Source organism: Oncorhynchus clarkii, chromosome 31 (genome assembly GCF_045791955.1).
Source record: "Oncorhynchus clarkii lewisi isolate Uvic-CL-2024 chromosome 31, UVic_Ocla_1.0, whole genome shotgun sequence".
Classification (NCBI taxonomy): Eukaryota; Metazoa; Chordata; class Actinopteri; order Salmoniformes; family Salmonidae; genus Oncorhynchus; species Oncorhynchus clarkii.
The window spans coordinates 21,362,325-21,384,141 of record NC_092177.1 but is presented as its reverse complement, the minus strand read 5'-3'; the positions used below and the strand labels follow the sequence as shown (position 1 = coordinate 21,384,141).

General features: G+C 43.5%; 2 protein-coding genes across 4 annotated transcripts; one reads left to right on the top strand and one right to left on the bottom strand.

Moving 5' to 3' along the window:
- The first annotated feature begins 459 nt into the window (after positions 1–459).
- Positions 460–9,980, top strand: LOC139390609 (histone deacetylase 3-like). Of its 2 annotated transcripts, none has more exons than XM_071137846.1 (15): positions 460–663; positions 1,163–1,245; positions 1,478–1,620; positions 2,202–2,283; positions 2,443–2,499; positions 2,614–2,669; positions 2,775–2,908; positions 4,794–4,874; positions 5,213–5,286; positions 5,379–5,443; positions 5,720–5,809; positions 5,953–6,011; positions 6,086–6,165; positions 6,298–6,455; positions 9,047–9,980. In XM_071137846.1, exons 1-15 carry the CDS (start codon positions 609–611, stop codon positions 9,114–9,116), a joined length of 1,287 nt encoding a protein of 428 aa, XP_070993947.1. In that variant the 5' UTR covers positions 460–608; the 3' UTR covers positions 9,117–9,980. The 2 variants fall into 2 exon arrangements, with proteins under 2 accessions (XP_070993947.1, XP_070993948.1); XM_071137847.1 differs by having other exon boundaries at positions 480–663; positions 2,183–2,283; positions 9,047–9,978.
- On the bottom strand, positions 9,819–20,597 carry LOC139390608 (myotilin-like). 2 transcript variants are annotated; one of them, XM_071137844.1, is made up of 10 exons: positions 20,511–20,597; positions 17,258–18,092; positions 16,990–17,137; positions 14,710–14,805; positions 13,768–13,805; positions 12,934–13,066; positions 12,276–12,483; positions 12,018–12,183; positions 11,651–11,784; positions 9,819–10,535 (listed from the first exon to the last, which is right to left on the bottom strand). In XM_071137844.1, the coding sequence occupies exons 2-10, from the start codon at positions 17,929–17,931 to the stop codon at positions 10,408–10,410; spliced, it is 1,725 nt and encodes a 574-aa protein (XP_070993945.1). In that variant the 5' UTR covers positions 17,932–18,092; positions 20,511–20,597; the 3' UTR covers positions 9,819–10,407. The 2 variants fall into 2 exon arrangements, with proteins under 2 accessions (XP_070993945.1, XP_070993946.1); XM_071137845.1 differs by having other exon boundaries at positions 14,710–14,802; positions 20,511–20,594.
- Between the last annotated feature and the right edge of the window lie 1,220 nt (positions 20,598–21,817).

The window sequence follows — 21,817 nt, the reverse complement described above, 5'->3', positions numbered from 1 at the left end:
TTCCACCAATCCAAAGAATGCATAGGTGGGCGCTAGACAGCCTATACCGCTTTGTGGTATACAGCTTTGCGCTAGACAGCTATACCGCTTTGTGGTCAACGACTCCCATTGTTAGGGCGGATATTCACCCGATTAGCCACCAATCACCCAATTAAAAGGTGGAAACATTTTACCAATCACACCGTTCAAACTCCCAGGAAAGGTTTTGGGGTTGGCTTCTATGACGAACATGCGCACTCAGTCTTAGTTAAAATCACAATTGAAAATGTCGCGTATCACACAGTACAATGTGTGGTTCTGAATCACTCACTATTCAAAGGTAACGCGTACCACACACGTGGCGTGTGGGCTACCACATTCACCATATGAATTGTGTGATTGGTAAAATGTTTCCACCTTTTTAATGGGGTGATAGGTGGTAAATCGGGTACACCATCCATAATCTTTGGTACTGTTTTTGCCCGCCCACTTCGCTTGTCGCTGGACAATGACGTACGTTTTACTCGCTGTTTACAATGGCGACCACTTTCTAAATGAAGGAAAGATACATTTACAGTAGCGAACAAATACCCAGCGAACGGTAGAAAAACCAAGAAGTCTCTTTTGCAATGTCCAACAGAACAGCATATTTTTATGATCCGGATGTGGGGAACTTTCATTATGGTAAGATTCATTTTGGTTACAAAAGGCACGAAGCAGATTAGCATGTTAAGAAGCCGGCTAGCTAACTATTTACATTGTTGTTATTTAGCAGACACACGTATCCAGAGCGATTTACAGAAGTAATCAGAGTTAAGTGCTCAATGGCATATTAACAGATTTTTCAGCTAGTCAACTCTGGGATTCGAACCAACGACCTTTCGGTAACTGGCCCAACGCTCTTAACCGCTAGGCTACCTACTGTTTCCTCTTCAGTTTGTGATTAGCAAGATAGCTAACGTTGGTATTAGATTCTTATTTCTGCTAGCAATCAGGTGAATTGATCTCGCAAACGTTACTAGCTATTAGTCGTGTGTTTGCAAGAGTTTCTTTATTCTACAGCTATTTAGCTGGCATGTTATGAATGATAGCATCACGCAGAAGAACCACAGAGAAATCAGGACATTGATAACTGCGAATGAGAGGACAACACACTGACACATGTTTTCCTTTCCTTATCTAGGTGCTGGTCACCCTATGAAACCCCATCGTCTCTCGCTGACGCACAGCCTTGTTTTGCACTATGGCCTCTACAAAAAGATGCAGGTAAGTCCTGCTGATGATCAACATGCTGAGAAGGCTGGAGATGTAATCATTGGTCCAAACAGTTTTGCAACTAAAACAAGGGTTTCTATTGGTCCCTCCCTGTTTAAGTCTGTTTGCTTCATTTAAGAAACGTTTTGCAACAGAATCAGTGAAATGAATACACCCCGATTAAACCAGACAAGTTAATGTCCTTCTTGACACCATGTTAATTTGACTGGTCCTTGTTCCCCAGGTTTTTAAACCATACAAAGCCTCACAACATGACATGTGCCGATTCCACTCAGAAGATTACATTGACTTTCTGCAGAAGGTCAGCCCCAACAATATGCAGGGTTTCACAAAGAGTCTCAACACCTTTAATGTTGGGGACGACTGGTGAGAATGTCTTATCTTCTATAATGTATTACATTACTGCCTGGCGTATATTTGGATTCATAAGATATTTTGTGCTTAATATATATTTGTCAAAGTGCAGAATGTTCTTTTCAAAAATGTTTTACCCCCTTTTCGTGGTATCCAATTGTCTCATTGCTACAACTCCCGTACGGGCTCAGGAGAGACAAAGGTTGAAAGCCATGCGTTCCCCCGAAACCCAACTACTGCTTCTTAACATAGCGCGCATCCAACCGGAAGCCATCCGCACCAATGTGTCGGAGGAAACACCATGCACCTGGCGACTCCACAGGAGTCGCTAGTGCACGATGAGACAAGGATATCCCTACCGACCAAATCCTCCCTAACCCAGACGACACTAGGTCAATTGTGCGTCGCCCCATAGACCTCCCGGCTCGAACCCAGAGTCTCTGGTGGCACAGCTAGCACTGCGATGCAGTGTCCTAGACCACTGCTCCACCCAGGAGGATGTTCTTTTGACTCATGTAATATTATGATCAGTGTAATGTGCAGCTGTTGATCTATCTATGTGGCCTGTATAAAGGTAACGTGTCCTCTGTCAGCCCTGTATTCCCAGGCCTGTTTGAGTTCTGCTCCAGGTATACAGGAGCATCTCTACAGGGAGCGACACAGCTAAACCACAAGGTATGCCCCCCTCCCCAGCAGTCAGCTTATTTTCTGTTATAAATGTATTCTATTTACGGATCGGACATATTTATTAAGACCCATTCAGCAATTTATACAGCTAGGTAAATTGTTGACCAGATTTATATTTGATCAATGATCGGGACCGTTGCTTTGCAGATATGTGACATCGCCATCAACTGGGCTGGGGGTCTTCATCATGCTAAGAAATTTGAGGTAAGAATTATGCAACATTTGTTTCTTTGTCAAGACAATTTATTTCTACGGCCTCTGGTCACCTGCTTATGTACAGCTCTTTGATATCATGATTTCATTTGTTTTGGTTTTCAGGCCTCTGGATTTTGCTATGTGAATGACATTGTCATCAGTATACTGGAGCTTCTGAAGTAAGAGCAAAGCACCCCTACAGTCTTTTATTATGTTTTTGTCCATTTCGGGGTTCACGTCCCGCTAAGGATCTCTAACAACTAATAATGTAAATGTCCCTTTAGGTACCACCCGCGTGTGTTGTACATAGACATTGACATTCACCATGGTGATGGGGTGCAGGAAGCCTTCTACCTGACTGATCGGGTCATGACTGTATCCTTCCACAAGTACGGGAACTACTTCTTTCCAGGGACAGGTAAGACAAGCCATATGAGTATCTGTTAAAACCAGAAATACAGATACAGTTGAGACAGAGAGATTGAAAAACAGCTTCTACAGTGGGGCAAAAAAGTATTTAGTCAGCCACCAATTGTGCAAGTTCTCCCACTTAAAAAGAGGAGAGAGGCCTGTAATTTTCATCATAGGTACACTTCAACTATGACAGACAAAATGAGAGAAAAAAAATCCAGAAAATCACATGGAAGGATTTTTTATGAATTTATTTGCAAATTATGGTGGAAAATAAGTATTTGGTCACCTACAAACAAGCAAGATTTCTGGCTCTCACAGACATGTAACTTCTTCTTTAAGAGGCTCCTCTGTCCTCCACTCGTTACCTGTATTAATGGCACCTGTTTGAACTTGTTATCAGTATAAAAGACACCTGTCCACAACCTCAAACAGTCACACTCCAAACTCCACTTTGGCCAAGAACAAAGAGCTGTCAAAGGACACCAGAAACAAAATTGTAGACCTGCACCAGGCTGGGAAGACTGAATCTTCAATAGGTAAGCAGCTTGGTTTGAATAAATCAACTGTGGGAGCAATTATTAGGAAATGGAAGACATACAAGACCACTGATAATCTCCCTCGATCTGGGGCTCCACGCAAGATCTCACCCCGTGGGGTCAAAATGATCACAAGAACGGTGAGCAAAAATCCCAGAACCACACGGGGGGGGACCTAGTGAATGACCTGCAGAGAGCTGGGACCAAAGTAACAAAGCCTACCATCAGTAACACACTACGCCGCCAGGGACTCAAATCCTGCAGTGCCAGACGTGTCCCCCTGCTTAATCAGTACATGTCCAGGCCCGTCTGAAGTTTGCTAGAGAGCATTTGGATGATCCAGAAGAAGATTGGGAGAATGTCATATGGTCAGATGAAACCAAAATATAACTTTTTGGTAAAAACTCAACTCGTCGTGTTTGGAGGACAAAGAATGCTGAGTTGCATCCAAAGAACACCATACCTACTGTGACGCATGGGGGTTGAAACATCATGCTTTGGGGCTGTTTTTCTGCAAAGGGACCAGGACGACTGATCCGTGTAAAGGAAAGAATGAATGGGGCCATGTATCGTGAGATTTTGAGTGAAAACCTCCTTCCATCAGCAAGGGCATTGAAGATGAAACGTGGCTGGGTCTTTCAGCATGACAATGATCCCAAACACACCGCCCGGGCAATGAAGGAGTGGCTTCGTAAGAAGCATTTCAAGGTCCTGGAGTGGCCTAGCCATACCTTTTTTTAAAAATTTTGTCTGTCATAGTTGAAGTGTACCTATGATGAAAATTACAGGCCTCGCCCATCTTTTTAAGAGGGAGAACTTGCACAATTGGTGGCTGACTCAATACTTTTTTCCCCCACTGTATCTCAAGGCCACCAGACTGCTAAACAGCCATTACTAACTCAGAGAGACTGCTGCCTACATTGAGACCCAATGACTGGACACTTTAATAAATGGATCATTAGTCACTTTAAACAATGCCACTTTAATCATGTTTACATATCTTACATTGCTCATATCACATGGTATAAAATACAGTATATATACATCTATTGCACCTTGCCTATGCCGCTCCGCCATCGCTCATCAATATACGTATATGTACATATTCTCATTCACCCCTTTAGATTTGTGCGTATTAGGTAGTTGTTGGGGAATTGTTAGATTACTTGTTAGATATTACTGCGCTGTCTGAACTAGACACATTAACATCTGCTAACCATGTGTATGTGACCAATAAAATTTGATTTGAGTTTGTCTTAATGACTAAATGATTGAATATCTCTATGGGACAATAGAGGTTGTCTTAATGAGCTTATTATTTGTTAAACAAATCTTGTCTGTTTTGTCCCATAGGTGACATGTATGAGGTAGGGGCTGAGAGTGGCCGGTACTATTGCCTGAACGTGCCTCTCCGGGATGGGATCGATGACCAGAGTGAGTAGTGTCCTTCCTGGATCTCCCACTCAGGCTGGCTCTCTGGCGCTTCAATCTGATAATGCTATTAGACTGAGGCCATTGAGATGTCTCTGGGGAGTGCTATTATCAGATGTTATGCTGCCTGACTGTTAGTTTACCTGCACTCTAAACTATTGACATCTATCTGATGGCTGTTACAGTTCAGAAGGTCTGATAGTATGCAGGATAATATCCAACAAGGCGTTTCCTTATTTTTGATAGGGGTTCAATTATATCACTTTGTCAATATCTAAAATTATTGAAAGGATGAATTATCTTCCATGTGTCCAATACCTTAACATTTCACTTTGTTTTAGGCTACAGGCAACTCTTTCAGCCAGTCATCAAGCAAGTGGTGGACTTCTACCAGCCAACCTGTATCGTTCTTCAGGTGATAATTTGGCAGCCAGAGATCATCAGTGGTATTTTGCATGAATTGTGGTATTGAGAATGGGACTCACATGCACCTTTTGTCATTGACAGTGTGGGGCTGACTCTCTGGGCTGTGACAGATTAGGGTGCTTCAACCTCAGTATACGAGGCCATGGGTAGGTGTCTTGCTCAATAAATAATACATTATAACCCTCACCAACACTTACATCATTCTTAAATGGACTTTGAATACAGCTTTATGGGTAAGTGTCTTAATAGAGATAAGGATACATGTTTGGAGGATGGAATTCAATGTACTCTATGAGGATGTACTGCCACCTGTTGGTAGGAGAGCAAATTTAAGGGATTATAGAGACATTGGTACAGGATTTGGTTAACACAGGAGTCAGGTTATGGTAAACTGTCTCACCCAGGGTATATGCTTTCTATAGGGAGTGTGTGGAGTTTGTGAAGAGCTTCAGGATTCCCCTGCTGGTACTGGGAGGAGGAGGGTACACAGTACGCAACGTGGCCAGATGCTGGTGAGGGCTCATTTCTCTCAGTGCTGTATCTTGACTATAGTGGGGAGATTAGGCGACAGTTGTTTTTGATGGAAACCAAGAGAACATTCTTACAGTGTATAAGGAAACACTTAAGAATGAACTCTGTTGCTCTTCTATTCCAGGACCTATGAGACCTCGCTCCTGGTTGATGAGCCAATTAGTGATGAGCTGCCCTATAGCGGTAAGCGAGCAAGCCTAAGCTCTTCTGCCACTGTTTTTTTCCATTTGCTAATTTTCTCTCCTCACCCCTCCCAGAGTACTTTGAGTATTTTGCCCCAGACTTCACACTCCACCCAGATGTCAGCACCAGGATAGAGAACCAGAACTCCCGACAGGTCAGTTTGAGGACATACAGCATGCGGTCCTCCCTCTCTCTTTCTGAACCACAGTCTACATACTGTTTTAACAATTCAAACATAATTCTCTCCATGGTGTAAGTCATTTATCTCCATCTTGTGCTTGTTTAGTACCTGGAGCAGATCCGTTCGACGGTCTTTGAGAACTTGAAGATGTTGAACCATTCCCCCAGTGTCCAGATCCACGATGTGCCCTCGGACATCCTGAGCTACGAGCGCACTGACGAGGGAGACCCAGATGAGAGGGGCTCAGAGGACAACTATTCCAGGTCAACACACTCTGCCTTATGTGACGCTAGAGCTGGGCGATATGGGGGGGGGGGGGGGGGGGTGCTTGATCTAGGCGTTATGAACAAAGTCAAATTGTGATAAATATAACTTTTATGCAATAAATAAATAAATAAATTTAAATAGAAAGTTACTTGGCATTAGCGGCAGGGCTCTAGCCCAAAAAATAAATTCCAGTGCCAAGTAAGAACTGAGATGGTAGCCTATGAATCAGAAAGTAAGTTTTATTTTTTTATTTAAAAAAAACATCTAAACAATACAGGAAATGCATGATTGATGTGCAACCTGTCAAAATATGATCTAGATTTTATTTATGACACTTCAGAGAATTTGCTAAATCTTTGTGCATATTGACAATATTATTCACCACCTGAGGAAGTGGGAACTCAAAACACTAGATTGCTAACTCTAAATACTAGTGGGAATGTGATGAAAAATCTAAGCTGAAATAAATCATTCTCTCTACTATTATTCTGACATTTCACATTCTTAAAACAAAGTGGTGATCCTAACTGACCTAAGACAGGGAATTTTTACTAGGATTAAATATCAGGAATTGTGAAAAATTGAGTTTAAATGTATTTGGCTAAGGTATATGTCAACTTCCGACTTCAACTGTAGCGAGGGTCAGTCGACGAGAGCATACAGGTTGCAGTGGGGCTTTGGTCACAAAACAGATGGCACTGTGATAGACTGTATCCAGTTTGCTGAGTAGAGTGTTGGAGGCTATTTTGTAAATGACATCGCCAAAGTCGAGGATCGGTATGATAGACAGTTTTACGAGGGTATGTTTGGCAGTATGAGTAGAGGCTTTGTTTGAGAAATAGGAAGCCGATTCTAGATTTAATTTTTGGATTGGAGATGCTTAATACGATTCTGGAAGGAGAGTTTACAGTCTAACCAGACACCTAGGTATTTGGAGTTGTCCACATTTTCTAAGTCAGAACCGTCCAGAGTAGTGATGCTAGTTGGGCGGGCGGGTGTGGGCAGCGATCGGTTGAAGAGCATGCACTTAGTTTTACTAGCATTTAAGAGCAGTTGGAGGCCACGGAAGGAGTGTTGTATGGCACAGTGTCCAAAGAAGGGCCAGATGTATACAGAATGGTGTCGTCTGCGTAGAGGTGAATCAAGGAATCACCCGCAGCAAGAGCAACATCGTTGAGATATACAGAGAAGATATGCCTGAAAATTGAACCCTGTGGTACCCCCATAGAGACTGCCAGAGGTCTGGACAACAGGTCCTCTGATTTGACACACTGAACTCTATCTGAGAAGTAGTTAGTGAACCAGGCGAGGCAGTCATTTGAGAAACCAAGGCTATTGAGTCTGCCGATAAGAATACGGTGATTGACAGAGTCGAAAGCCTTGGCCAGGTCGATGAAGACGGCTGCACAGTACTGTCTTTTATCGATGGCGGTTATATCGTTTAGTACCTTGAGCGTGGCTGAGGTGCAGCCGTGACTAGCTCGGAAACCAGATTGCATAGCAGAGAAGGTACGGTGGGATTCAAAATGGTCAGTGATCTGTTTGTTCACTTGGCTTTTGAAGACTTTAGATAGGCAGGGCAGGATGGATATAGGTCTGTAACAGTTTGGGTCTAGAGTGTCACCCCCGTTTGAAGAGGGGAATGACCGCGGCAGCTTTCCAATCTTTAGGAATCTCCGACGATACAAGAGGTTGAACAGACTAGTAAAAGGGGTTGCAACAATGGCGGCGGATAATTTTAGGAAGAGCGTCCAGATTGTCTTGCCCAGCTGATTTGTAGGCCTATTCACTGCAAATTTCTCTCTGCGGGCACGTCAAAACCACAGCCCATTACACTAGTCTACTGCGGTTCTAAAGTGGTGTCATGAACTCGATATCAAGAGGTGAGAAAAATGATACAGAAAGCTGTGACTTTCCTCTCTGTATCTAGAACAGTAGTTGCTTAAATGTTTCCCACAATAGCAGTTTGAGCAACAGTCATTTTCTTAATTTTTATTTAACTAGGCAAGTCAGTTGAGAACAAATTCTAATTTACAATGATGGCCTACACGCCCTACATATGCTTGTGCTTCTCAGAATGCATCTCTCCCTCCTTGGTGTCACAGTGGGGGATGGGAGTGGCTCGCTCACACAGCAGCGAAACAGGGACAGGCAGATACTTTCATAGCAGGAATCAACATAATGCAAAGCCCATTACGGTTGACCAAGTATTTGTTTTAGAACAATCTACAGGAGTGTTGTGTAGCAACATGCCTCGGTAAGTGGAAGTCAATGTCATTTGTTTTATCCTCCCAGCTCTGTGACACACACAGAAGCATATGTTCTATTATACATGTAATGGAATCAATAGGACCAGTTTAAGGACGGGATTCATTCTGATTGCAGATTTGGACAATGCGCCATTTTTAAAGTTGATTTCTGATTGAGCCAACAAATGCAGCATTTACCGTGGATGTGGTGTCTGCACGCACATTGCCGGCAACACGATTGGATCCCAGCCTTAGTCTACGTGTATATCGTATCAGTGTGAACTGACATTGGTATGGTGTGTGATAGTCTGGAACTAAATAGCTTGTTCTCTTTACAGGCCAGAGGCAGCCAATGAGTTCTACGATGGTGACCATGACAACGACAAGGAGAGCGATGTGGAGATCTGAACGCTCAGATGTCAGACTTTCCCCCCTGGTCGCTCATATTATTGGGAAACCTTCAAGGCTGCAGTCAGTTGACCAAACTTATTTTCCCCAACAAATGGACTATTCAATGTCTATGCTAAGAGTGAGAGACTACCACCATTTATTCCTTTTTTTTTTACTATGTCTAGTCATTGATTATGTAGAGGACATTGTCAAGCACTTCAAATGTTATTCCTCACGTTTCGTAAACAGGTGTAGACTAACAGTGAAATGCTTACTTACACAGTAACGATAACAGCTATATACACAGGGTACCCGTACCCAGTGCAGGGGTAAGAGGTAGATATGTACATGTGACTAGGCAACAGGATAAACAGCAGCAGTGTGAGTCAAGGCACATTCTGATTCACCAGAAGACAGCCTAGAGGGGCCCAATACGGGCATGATTGTGTATGAAACATCTGGGCCTTATTCATCAGCACAGGATAAAGAGGAAGAGACTTCCCCTTGGTCCAAAGGGCATTGACTTCCTGTGGTTGCTAGGTGAGGCTTATATTTACCAGTTTTCACTTCACACACTGGGATCAGAGGTCGGTCATCTGAATAACAAGTTAACATTTTTGGATCTTTTTTTTCATAAAATAAATAGGAAAACTGCATGGCTACAATGCTCCCCATCTATAAGTACTCAATTTGATATTTAGAAAGTGAAATGAGACCACCTGTGTTATAAAACTTTATTACGCATTCATTCACAAGACTTCAAAACGTTTCTATGGTCAGAATCAGACAGGAGGTCGTACATTTGGGTGTGAAGGCAACCATTTACATTTCAGAATTGTCCAATAAATACATTAGAATGTTACCTTTTTAAAACCAGAAAGAGTCTCACTTGAAGCCGCAGTCATAAATGCTGCTTTTTGTAAAGGAACTTCAAGAGTTACAAATCTGGAGACACAGGATTCATTCTCTAACTAGAACAGCAAACCACAGAGACAGCATTTGACAAAGGTCTGTGCTCAGGCCAGGTAAGATTCACCATACTAGAGGATCATGTTGAGAACCATCTAACCAGCCCACCCTAAAAAACAACAGAAGGGCTCAAACTAAAGTGCATTTGACAAATGCGGGGACTGGTGAGGTGTCCTGATTGAGACTGAGGCACTGTGGGTATATCTGCTTCCTCAAAACTTGTATTAATTTCCTCCCCCAGGCACAGACAACATGACCGTCTCAGTGGACAGACTGACTGACCAGTATAAAATGGAGCAGAAGGGTACAACAGGTTATTATACTGCTGGTTTAGTGTCGTCTAAAGCTCCTCACTCTCGTACAGGGGAGCCGTGTGCTGGGGGGGGTCCGGAAACAGGATGGGGAGATGGCGGAGTAGGGGGACTTTAAAATGCTTGCCTGTAGGGGGGGCAGGCTTGTTGGTGCGAGCTGCAGAGACAGAATGAAATAAAAAGGTCAGGATATATTCAGAATAGAACCCTTGAACCTCTAATGCAATAAGAGGAAGTGTGTTTGAGCCAGGTAATCAAACATTTAAATAAAGCCAGTCATTGTCATAAATGTTACCAACCTATTATTTGAAACAATCTGAGAAATGGTTGGATCTCCTAATCCACAGGAGGAATGTGTTGCTATCCTAAGAGAGTTTCCTAAAATAACAGCTTATATAAGAGATGTATTAAGCCCCAGCTCCAGGTTCAACCCTTGGGGGTCGAAAGACAAGCTTTCCTTCTGGTCAGCAGAGTGCACAGCCAAATGTTACTGCACAGTTGAAGCCTGATATTACAGCGCTGAGACAATTATATGAGCAAAGTCGTCAGTTTTTCCATTTAGTAAGACCGAGTGGACAGAGCAAAATACCCACTCTCACCTGATCTATTACAGACTTGACGACTTCAGCGAGCTAGGCTGAATGAAGGTTCGCCGCTCTCGGTCCGCATAACAGATGGCATGTTATGTGATCAAGGGGAAATACAATAGCCAGCCAGGCCCGCATTTCCCTAGTAATAATATATCTACTATGGGTTTCTAAATCAGCCTTTACAACCTGCGCTGCCATGGCAACCATTTGCGGGACAAGGGATACATTCCAGGGAATTACCCTCTATTTACACTGGAGAAACGCAAGCTAGAAAGAGGCCCCTCTGCTTCATTCTAACAGGAGAAAGTGCTACGAATATTGAATAACAGAACATTTCCCCCTGCTGCTACAGTACATAAGTTATTCTACAACACTGGTAATTCATGGTACAATAGTGCAGTATGCCATTGCCCTTTCACTGCCCTGCCATAGCAGACATTCTGAGTGCAAGGTTACGACGTTGTCTGTCTCAGCTGTAATCCCTGCTTGTCCCACTAGTGCATATGTCAACATGAGATCAGCTGTGTAGGGCCACATGGAGTTGATGGCCAAAGCCTTTGTGGTGTTTATGAGTTGAATTCTAAACAACTACCATGGACAGGGAACAGCCAATTTACCTCCGAACTGAACACTAGTCTGTGCTTAACTTCAAACCACGCACAAATGCACAAGGTCCACTTACTTCCTACATCCAGTCTGGCATTGCAGGTGGACATGCCGGCCTCATTGATGGCAGACAGGGTGTACCAGCCTGCATCAGATTTGACTAGCCTCTCAATGAGCAGGCATTGACTTCCTGTGCTGTCCTGGTACAGGCTGGGGGACAAACATCAGGCCTGGGTTAACCTCTTATGGAATCAATAGAACCTCACTTTCAGCTAAGAGGTTCACGTTACCTAGCAAAGCTATTTCAGCTAATTAGCACATTTACACTTCAGATATATTCTACTCAGCTAAGGGGCAGAAATTACAATCTCTACTGTGAGTATTTCTCCTTCTAAAAAGGTATACAAACACCCTGAAAGTGATGGAATTGAAGTTCCACCCACCTCATTCTGGTGGGGTCAATGCGTAGCATGTCTTTGTCTTTCTTCCAAAAGAGCTTTGGTGGAGGGGAGGCAGCCACCTTAGACTCTAACCTCACTGTGTCCCCCTCCAAGGCACGAGAGTTCAGCATCTTCTGGACGAAGGTAGGGGGACAAAGCACCTCCTGGGCTGGAGAGGTGAGAGGAGTTGGGGTGAAGGTGGAGCAGTGTCATCAATGCTAAGCGATGGGAAATTATTTGACAGTAGTCAACAGCCCTTACCGATAACCTCCAGTTTCATGGAGAAGCGGTTCTCCCCGGCGCGGTTCCTGGCAATACACTCGTAGACTCCGGCGTGATGCACCGTCACAATCTCAATGATGAAGGAGTGCACTCCCTTCTCACACACCAGCATCTTGTGGTAGTCGTCTGGACGGATGGCTTTACCATCCAGGTACCAGGCCACATCTGGTGTGGGCAGACCCCCCACCTGAAGGCACAGCCAGTGTATTCATTAGGGAAAAAAATGGACAAACGGAGGGACAACCTGAAATGCCCAATAAGAAAATAAATTGCTACGGTGTGTGCTAATGAATAGGACACTGGGAGAGTGTGGACTGTAGTGTGGACTACTAGGGGGTCATGAGGGGGCGTAGTGCAAGGGCCCAGAGTGGGGGGTGATAGGGAGTATAGCGCAGCTTTTACAACCTGGTTATTCTAGTCACAGGGGCTATTGGGTTTCATGTTTGGTCACTAGAGGCTTTCATTACACTTGAATAAAAGTGTTGCATGAGTCAGTGTCATAGTTCAACAAGGTCTTTACAGAAGATACCTCAGAAATAAGTTCCTACATAGGAAATGGATCCCAGCTATAAATGTTTAATGAGTCCAGTTATCAACATGCATTACTAAACTGATTAGAGCGTATCCAGTTCTGTACCTTGAAGTGGATCCTACAGAACCTGCCCTCCTCCACCGTGAGGTCCTGGGGGACCTGGATGAAGCGTGGGGCATAGCACTTCTCCTGGATGGCTGAGCCCTCATTGACATCAGTACCAGAGTGGTGTTTGCCCCTTAAATAAGAAAAAGCGAGAGAGAATGAAAGAGCGAGAAAGCAAAAGGAGAGAGGATAGGAACAAAGGTGCTTTCATTCATAACTGCTCTGATGGCTGAATGAGTTATCATGCAGACAACAGAGCTCACTCATCTTTTCAGCTTCAGAGAGCTAATTGAACTAATGAATTGTGCTGCATCACCATTCATGCTGAACCGTACAGAAAACCCCATAACAATGACAAGCAAATTAACAAGTCCATCCATGGATCCTAAACCAACTCACTTCAAGCAGCACAGCATGTGCCCTTTACATACAGTATATCATCATTGGAAGACAAGGCAATCCCAGGAAATACCAGTGAGGAAGCCACACAGACATGTCAGCACGCTCAGTACATGGTCTATAATTGTCCTCGTTACGGCATGGCCAGGGGGGAATCGGAGCCCGTGGTAGACGGTGGAAACGGCACAAACACACGGCAGTGCCAGGAAACCCAACCCGGATCAGACAACCTGCCACCCAATCCCAGACCTCAAGCCTCATTCACACATCTTCACCCTCACGTGGAGCACTGCACCCCTCTTTCTGGTATCCTCTCATCACTTAATGCTTCATTATGTAATGCAGTACACATTCCATACCAGCAAAACTGTATACCAGTATGTAATGTACTATCAATTTATGCACATGCTTTTGCCGTCCGTTGGTAAAAGGTACCATATTCCTCCGGTGTTACGTCCCTCTGGTGATTCTGGCTGCAAGAGAAGACAGAGATTTGGGAATTAAAAGTATGCAATGGACCCATATGTGTGTAAAACCATTCCTATACTGTTTATAGGCTGTGATTCATCTCTGCCTCTAAACTAGCCAACACTAAAGTTGACCCACAAAGGTTGTCTAGGTTCAAGGCTGCACCTTCTCCTGAAATGCATTACTTTGAAACAACCTTTTTAAATAACCAGAGACTTGCTAATCTTTCTAAGTACATGCCACTCTGCCTAGGACAATGGGGATGGTTGGATGTAGAGGGCTATGACTGTGGTGTGGGCACGTGTATTTTACTGTGTGTGTGGTGGTCTCTTCCCAGCATCCTACACTACAAATCCCTGGGAAAATGCTGCTTTGGCACACAATCTTCACCCCTGCTATTTCTAGCTGCATTCTTTGAAGAGCGCTGTGGATTGGCTGTAGACTTATCTCCTGTGACTGAAGAGGACAACAGAGCCAGAGGCCAGGCCCATTGTGTGAGGAGGATTCAGGGGTGATGGACAGTGACAGGGGACTAGTCACACACGGTACAGGGAACATCCCGTCTAACCTAAAACCCACATACTATTAGTAACGACGGCTCCCAGCCTGACAAACTATTATCAGAACATCTGGAAACATACAGTAGCATGGCAAAATATGTATCCTTTAAATATACAATGACTTGAGCTAAGTGAACTAGTGTATTGAGGAAAAGTGTACTTTTTATGCCTGTGATGTGGTTGTCCCACCTAGCTATCTTAAGATGAATGTCTCTCTGGATAACAGCGTCTGCTAAATGACTCAAATATCAAATGTAAATGTCTAAGTGCAGGTACCTCCCTAAATAACTTTCCTACAAGCCAAATGGGCTGTACTGGATGATGTAGAAGTGATATGCGTAGATTATACCTGGTCGGGTTGTGAGTCAGAGGAATTCTCAAAGACAGAGGCAGCGTTATCTGGACCCAGCAACCTCCGAGCCATGCGCTCCTCATAGGACAGCTTCTGTCAAGAGAGACAGGAAACCAGCCACTGTTCAGTCAGTATACTGCAAAATGCCAGTAGGTCCCAATTTGTTAATTGGAAGCAATATGGTGGAAATTCCACCACTGAAATCTTTCTACCTATTAAGATGCTTCAGATCTGCAAAAAATGGAAGGGGTAGGGAGTGAATTGGGACCAGCTGTGCCAGTAAATCTGTCCATAGAGCAGCCTCCAATGTTATTGGGTCTATTTCAACAACAGCTACCTTGTGTTGATCATATTATAATGGTCCACTAAGCCACTGGGATTCCACTGAAGCCTCCATTCATTGGAAGTTGGTTTCTAATGAAGAATGAAACTGGCATCAAGGATATTGTGTCCTTGACATGAATGACATTAATACAGGAAGGCTACAAGGGAATGATAAATGACTAAATCCATAGTTTTCTCTTGCATAATTGCCAGGGCCACATTGTGGTATTAAATGGTCTGATGTACGCTGATATGGGTTCAAATCAAATAGGAACCACACATTTTCATGTACAGCATTCATATGGTAGTGGAGTAAACAAACACTTATTTAATGTGGTTTGGGAATAAACTAACATTTAGATTGTAGCATCTGTCTTGACTCACATATTTTACATTTCCCTATCCACATACATACAAGTCCTAAGTTGACACCTACTCATTCCAGGGTTTCTTTATTTTTTACATTGTAGAATAATAGTGAAGACATCAAAACTGTGAAATAACACATATGGAATCATGTAGTAACCAAAAAAAAAAAGTTAAAGAAATCCTAATATATTTCATATTCTTCAAAAGAAACCACCCTTTGCCTTGACAGCTTTGCACACTCTTGGTATTCTCTCAACCAGCATTCACGAGGAATGCTTTTCCAACCATCTTGAAGGAGTTCCCACATATGCTGAGCACTTGTTGGCTGCTTTTCCTTCACCGAGGTCCAACTCATCCCAAATCATCTCAATTGGGTTGTGGAGACCAGGTCATCGGATACAGCACTCCATCACTCTCTTCCTTGGTCAAATAGCCCTTACACGGCCTGGAGGTGTTTTGGTTCATTGTCCTGTTGAAAAACAAATTATAGTCCCACTAAGCCCAAACCAGATGGGATGGCGTATCACTGCAGAATGCTGTGGTATCCATGCTGGTCAAGTGTGCCTTGAATTCTAAATAACTCACCAACAGTGTCACCAATAAAGACACCCCACCACCATGCATCACGGTGGGAACCACACATGCGGAGATCATATGTTCACTTACTCTGCGTCACAAAGTCACTCCAGTTGGAACCAAAAATCTCAAATTTGGACTCATGAGACCACAGGACAGAATTCCACCGGTCTAATGTCAATTGCTCATGTTTCTTGGCCCAAGCAAGTCTTCTTATTGGTGTCCTTTAATAGTGGTATCGTTGCAGCAATTCGACCATGAAGGCCTGATTGATGCAGTCTCCTCTGAACAGTTGATGTTGAGATGTGTCTGTTACTTTAACTCTGAAGCATTTCTTTGGGCTGCATTTTCTAAAGCTGGTAACTCTAGTGAACGTATCCTCTGCAGCAGAGGTAACTCTGGGTCTTTCTTTCCCGTGATGGTCCTCATGAGAGCCAGTTTCATCATAGCGCTTGATGGTGTTTGCGATTGCACTTGAAGAAACTTCAAAGTTCTTGAAATGTTCCGTTTTAACTGAGCTTCATGTCTTAAATTAATGGAATAAAGTTTCTCTGCTTATTTGAACTGTTCTTGCCATAATATGGACTTGGTCTTTTACCAAACAGGGCTTTCTTCTGTATACCACCCCTACCTTGTCACAACTCAACTGATCGGCTCAAACACATTAAAGAACTTCCACAAATTAACTTTTAACAAGGCATGCCTGTTAATTGTAATGCATTCCAGGTGACTACCTCGTGAAGCTGGTTGAGAGAATTCCAAGTGTGCAAAGCTGCCATCAAGGCAAAGGGTGGCTACTTTGAAGAATTACTACCTGATTCCATATGTGTTATTTCATAGTTTTGATGTCTTCACTATTATTCTACAATGTAGAAAATGGTAAAAAAAAAAAAGAAAAAAAAAAAAACATGAATGAGTAAGCATGTCCAAACTTGACTGATACTGTATATCCACACAAAAATAATTTCCCTCCCCACTGACACCAGGTCAGTTTGTTAAAAGGGATACCTGGCAGTTTTGCCTACGGGCCTCTTTGGTACGCAGCTTCTTCTCCAGATCCTGGATCAGGGCCTCCTTGGAGCCCTGGATATCCTCATCCGTGTTGCGGGACCCTGACCTAGGAACAGGAGCCTTCTTCAGGGTGGGCTTGGGAAGGCTGGGGAGGGAACGAGAATGGGATAGCCAGAAGACAACCATTAACACTAAAAACGTAATGCTATTACATACTAGTAATATTTAGACGTTTTATTTACTGTTCAAAAATATAGAAACTCACATGTTTGCGGTCCTTCTGTAGCTAGGAGGCAGAGACACACATGAGGGAGGAGGAAAGGGGGGCTGTGGCATGGAAACCGGGGGCGGGGGTGGAGAGTGGGGAGACTGACTCATAGGCAGGCTCTGTGTAGGGAGAGACAGTCCCTGTCCCATGTGCAGGGAGTCATCAAACCTGGGCTTGGGCAGAGGGTTGGGGGAGTTTGGGGAGAGAGCTGGGGATAGAGGCTGAGGAATAGACATGGGAGCAGGCTTGTAATGTGGGGTGGACTGAGAGGGCAGGACAGAGCAGAGGAAGGCAGCTGGAGAGGACTTGGGCTTGGGCTCAGGTGGTGCTGGGACACTGGCATAGGCCCTGGGGGTGAGGGTGATAGTGGAGCGCATGGGGGCGCAAGAGGGGGACATGGACTGGGCAGCGGAGGAGGGAGGAGGATCACAAGGGAACACCGTCAGCTGTGAGGATGCAGGGGTGGAAATGGGGAAGCTCAGATTGGAAGAGGGAGGAGAGGCCTTGCTACTGTTCCCGCTGGGCTGAGGCAGAGCCTGGGCGACATTGTAGCTGGTGGCCTGAAAGGCTGGCTGAGACTGGATGAACTGGCGTGGCCGAGCATAGTTGAAGGCACTGGGGGCAAAAAGGCTGGGGGAGAAGGTGGGCAGGTCAGCCACACTGCTGCTCATGCCTCCAACGTCTCTTGAGTTCTGGAAGCTGGGCTTGCTGGGAGTGAACAGTTTTGGGGGTTGTTTTTTTGGTTCTGCAGGCTTTATGTGACCTCTGACTCTCTGAGCTGTGGATACCCTCTTCACTCACACTGCAGCTCTGCAGCTCTGAATCTGGACACCTGAAAGGGAAAACACTTTGGTAACGTCATCTGCATTACTCAAGTTAACTGGACAAGTGGTGACCATAGAAGCAACATTCCTCCCTACAATAAAATTGTTACACCAGTACCCACCCATGCACAGCCTTCTTAAAAAGGTGGAAAGTCCATTTTCAGTTGCCCTTTTTTGCATAGTAATAGTTCATCTGTGTGCAATTCCTTTTGTCTTGCCTTACACATGTAAAATAAACATTACTTGAACACAGTGTCCACATGACCTTCAATAGAAGTGGACACATGTTGTTGTATGTTTCTAATAAAGTGTGAGTGGCTAAATCAGGAGGCTGACATTATCTGGCAGGTGCAGCTCAGCTAACTCCGACACTCGGGCCCATGTGACGAGCATTGTGGGTAAGAGCAGAGCAGGCTACACTTTGCGCCAACAATCATCAACAGAATCACGCAGGGTCTAGAAACAACACAACTTATTTCTACTCAATGCTAAAGGTCATTCAGAAAGAAATGATCAAACCAAGATGATTATCTGTGGTTTAGAATAAAGAGTTGTCTCCTCTACACATGATTTACTCTGTAATCGCTCCAACTCAATACAGCCCTGCTCTTTAGTGTCAAGCCTTATATTCATTATACATTCCCTCGATCTCTGACAGATGGAGAGAGCAGCAGCACACCACACATGCTGATGTCTCTCTCCATTATGTAACGGGCCAGGGTACTTTGGGAACAGTGGAATGGTATGACCTGTGATCCAGAGGAGACAGAGAGATGCCATTGGAGTGCTCTTGGTCCTCTCCCTGGAATGCAGCCAGTTTTCCTTTTGTGGAAATCTGGCGGGCCACTCAAGAGTATTTCACTACACTCACAATAACATCTGCTAACCATGTGCATGTGACCAATAAAATTAGATTTGAATCCGGGCAGGGGTGGCGGCCACAATCTTTCCATTTTGAAGGAAATCAATAAAAGTAAATAGAGTGTTTTTGATTCCATTGATGCAAGCCATTATTCAAAGACATATTGTCCTATTAAGCAGAACAGGTAGAGAGCCCAATGGAGAAGACATATTGTTCTATTAAGCAGAACAGGTAGAGAGCCCAATGGAGAAGACATATTGTCCTATTAAGCAGAACAGGTAGAGAGCCCAATGGAGAAGACATATTGTCCTATTAAGCAGAACAGGTAGAGAGCCCAATGGAGAAGACATATTGTCCTATTAAGCAGAACAGGTAGAGAGCCCAATGGAGAAGACATATTGTCCTATTAAGCAGAACAGGTAGAGAGCCCAATGGAGAATACATATTGTCCTATTAAGCAGAACAGGTAGAGAGCCCAATGGAGAAGAGTGGACTGGTTTTTTACATTATTATTATTTTTTTTTAACAAGTGGGCATAATGCCAACCTAATCACAGTAGTCTCAAATAGTCTGCCCTCAGAATCTTAGGAAAATGATTGTCTATTTTGGGACTTATACCTTAGCGAACCACATCACTGACAGAAAGTACCCTTTTTTAATAAACCAGGGGGTATAAAGGGGTCCGGTCCCTGCCTAGTCAAACAAACAGACATTTGAGAATACTGTAGCTATTAGGCAATTCCAAAGTAACAGAATGATGCCAACTCAGATTTTTCACTTTAAAATGTCAAACAAAAAACAAGGACTGCGAAGTTAAACAAACCACACAACTCTATGCACAAGGACTACTGTTAACAACTTCCACTTAAAATGTAATTAAAGCCCATTTACTTGAACAGTGGTAACAGAATGACAATTCCTGCTTTTTCTGTCATCATTCTGTTACCAAACTTTGCATCTGCACTGTTCAAGTAAATGGGATTTTGTCAAACGTGAGTGTCAGCATCCTTCTGTTACCATGGATTTTCCTTATTGTTAAACTACCTCAAATACCATGCCCTAAAGATAAATCACATTCACTACAGAGCAGCACCAACACAGGCATCCCAATTCTAATATTTTTTTCCTACTAATTGGTCTTTTGACCAATCACATCAGTTATTTTACATCAGATCTTTTTCAGAGCTGATGCTATAGGTCAAAAGACCAATCAGTGTAAAAAGACCAGAATTGGGCTGCTTGTGTGCATGCAGCCAACGTTTCTTGAACTCTTTGGTATGCAAATTTAAATGATAGTAATCCAAGTTGCCTATAGAGAGACCTCATTTTGACGTGACACTTAATAAATTAAACACTTGAATCACTGGTATGATATGCAGACGAACGTCAACACTAACATGGACAGGTCATGTCCATTTACTTACTCAGAACACGACCACACAAGGTTTTATATAGACTACACATTTATACATTTCAATTGATTATAGAAAAACATAAATCAATTACAAACGTGTATAATAAATTGCACCTGTGACAAATTAATCAAACAATGCATTAAGCTTACCTGGATAAATGTTCCTAGATTAAATATCGTATGCTATTTCAACTTCAATAAAGGCTGCACGGCAGAGGAGAGTTAAATGTTTGTGATAAGAGTTTGAGTGCAACAGGTTCGTAGTAACTTGTGTACACCCACATCGGGTATGCAGAATGACGTGCGCGCCGACTCACAGGTGATTTCAGAGCGCGGCTGTAATGCGACCCCTGACCTGCATTTATTTCTATTTACATGTCACAGTCGCCCACATTCGTTGTGCCTTTCTAGCATACACACAAGCCTTTATAATCTCCTATTTAATAACATGGTATAAACTTATAAACATGTTTTTTTAAGGACAAATAGGCTAAATAATCCCCTCCCTGTTATTATAATCAGATGATAAACCATCTTCAAACCAAACTATCAGCGCTGTAAGTAATACCTATCTTAATCAAGTCCTAATTAATTAATGAATGTACACAGAGAATTCGATCATACAATTTTAAAACTGTTGCAGCCTACCAGCAACTTCAAACAACGCAATAGCCCACTCTTGTGGCAGTTGAATCAAAATGACATTAGGGAAACACTGTATATCTCTAAGCTCTGCATCCCTGCTAAAGCAAAGATGACCTATAAAATAATTCCTCAAAATTTTACATTTACATTATTGATAGGTATTTTGATTGAAAATAAAACAGAACAGCATACTGGACATTCATCTTTCAATTTGAGGGTTTTTGCAGGATGTTAGAATAGTTGAACTCACTGTTCTTCAAGTGGGTGACCAATCTCACAGACTGGGCTCTCTGGCCACTCTGGAGGGGGAATCCCTGCTATGTCATGAAGTAAAGAGGGAAAGTCATAAGGTTCCAGCATAGTAGACTCTAAGGACTGCTCATCCATGGGCGTCTCTTTCTCCATCTGCTCTTCCAGGTCTGGACACAGACGTGGTCACATTGTCAGAATGTATTTCAGGATTGTATGTGGATTACAGTGGACGAAGAAAGCTGTGCAGAAGCACAACAGTAGTCTCCTGTGTCTGACCAGTTCTGAAGCTAGTCTCTGCTCACCTAGGTACACCTCCAGTATGGCGTCGCATGATACTGTTCCCAACTGATTCCCAGCTATACATTTGAACAACCCAGAGTCCTCTGGGAAGGCCTCGGTGATGACAAGGGTCCACAGCTCCTCTGTAGAGGTAGGAGAGGAGGACATACCAGCACCAATGTATCAGGTTTGATTGGTCATCTTATAGTGGTAAACTGGGGTAAATGTGTCCTTCAATAGCCAACAGTGGGCCTTTTCCAACTCACCTGGCACTGATGCAG

Coding starts and splice junctions, on each gene's coding strand:
- LOC139390609 (XM_071137846.1), top strand. CDS start 609: ATGTCCAACAGAACAGCATATTTTTATGATCCGGATGTGGGGAACTTT. Junction 1,246..1,477: donor GCCTCTACAAAAAGATGCAG/GTAAGTCCTGCT, acceptor CTTGTTCCCCAG/GTTTTTAAACCATACAAAGC. Junction 2,670..2,774: donor AGTATACTGGAGCTTCTGAA/GTAAGAGCAAAG, acceptor ATGTCCCTTTAG/GTACCACCCGCGTGTGTTGT.
- LOC139390608 (XM_071137844.1), bottom strand. CDS start 17,931: ATGAGCAGCAGTGTGGCTGACCTGCCCACCTTCTCCCCCAGCCTTTTT. Junction 17,138..17,257: donor TACAGAAGGACCGCAAACAT/GTGAGTTTCTAT, acceptor TTCCCTCCCCAG/CCTTCCCAAGCCCACCCTGA. Junction 12,484..12,933: donor TCTGTAGGATCCACTTCAAG/GTACAGAACTGG, acceptor CTGTGCCTTCAG/GTGGGGGGTCTGCCCACACC.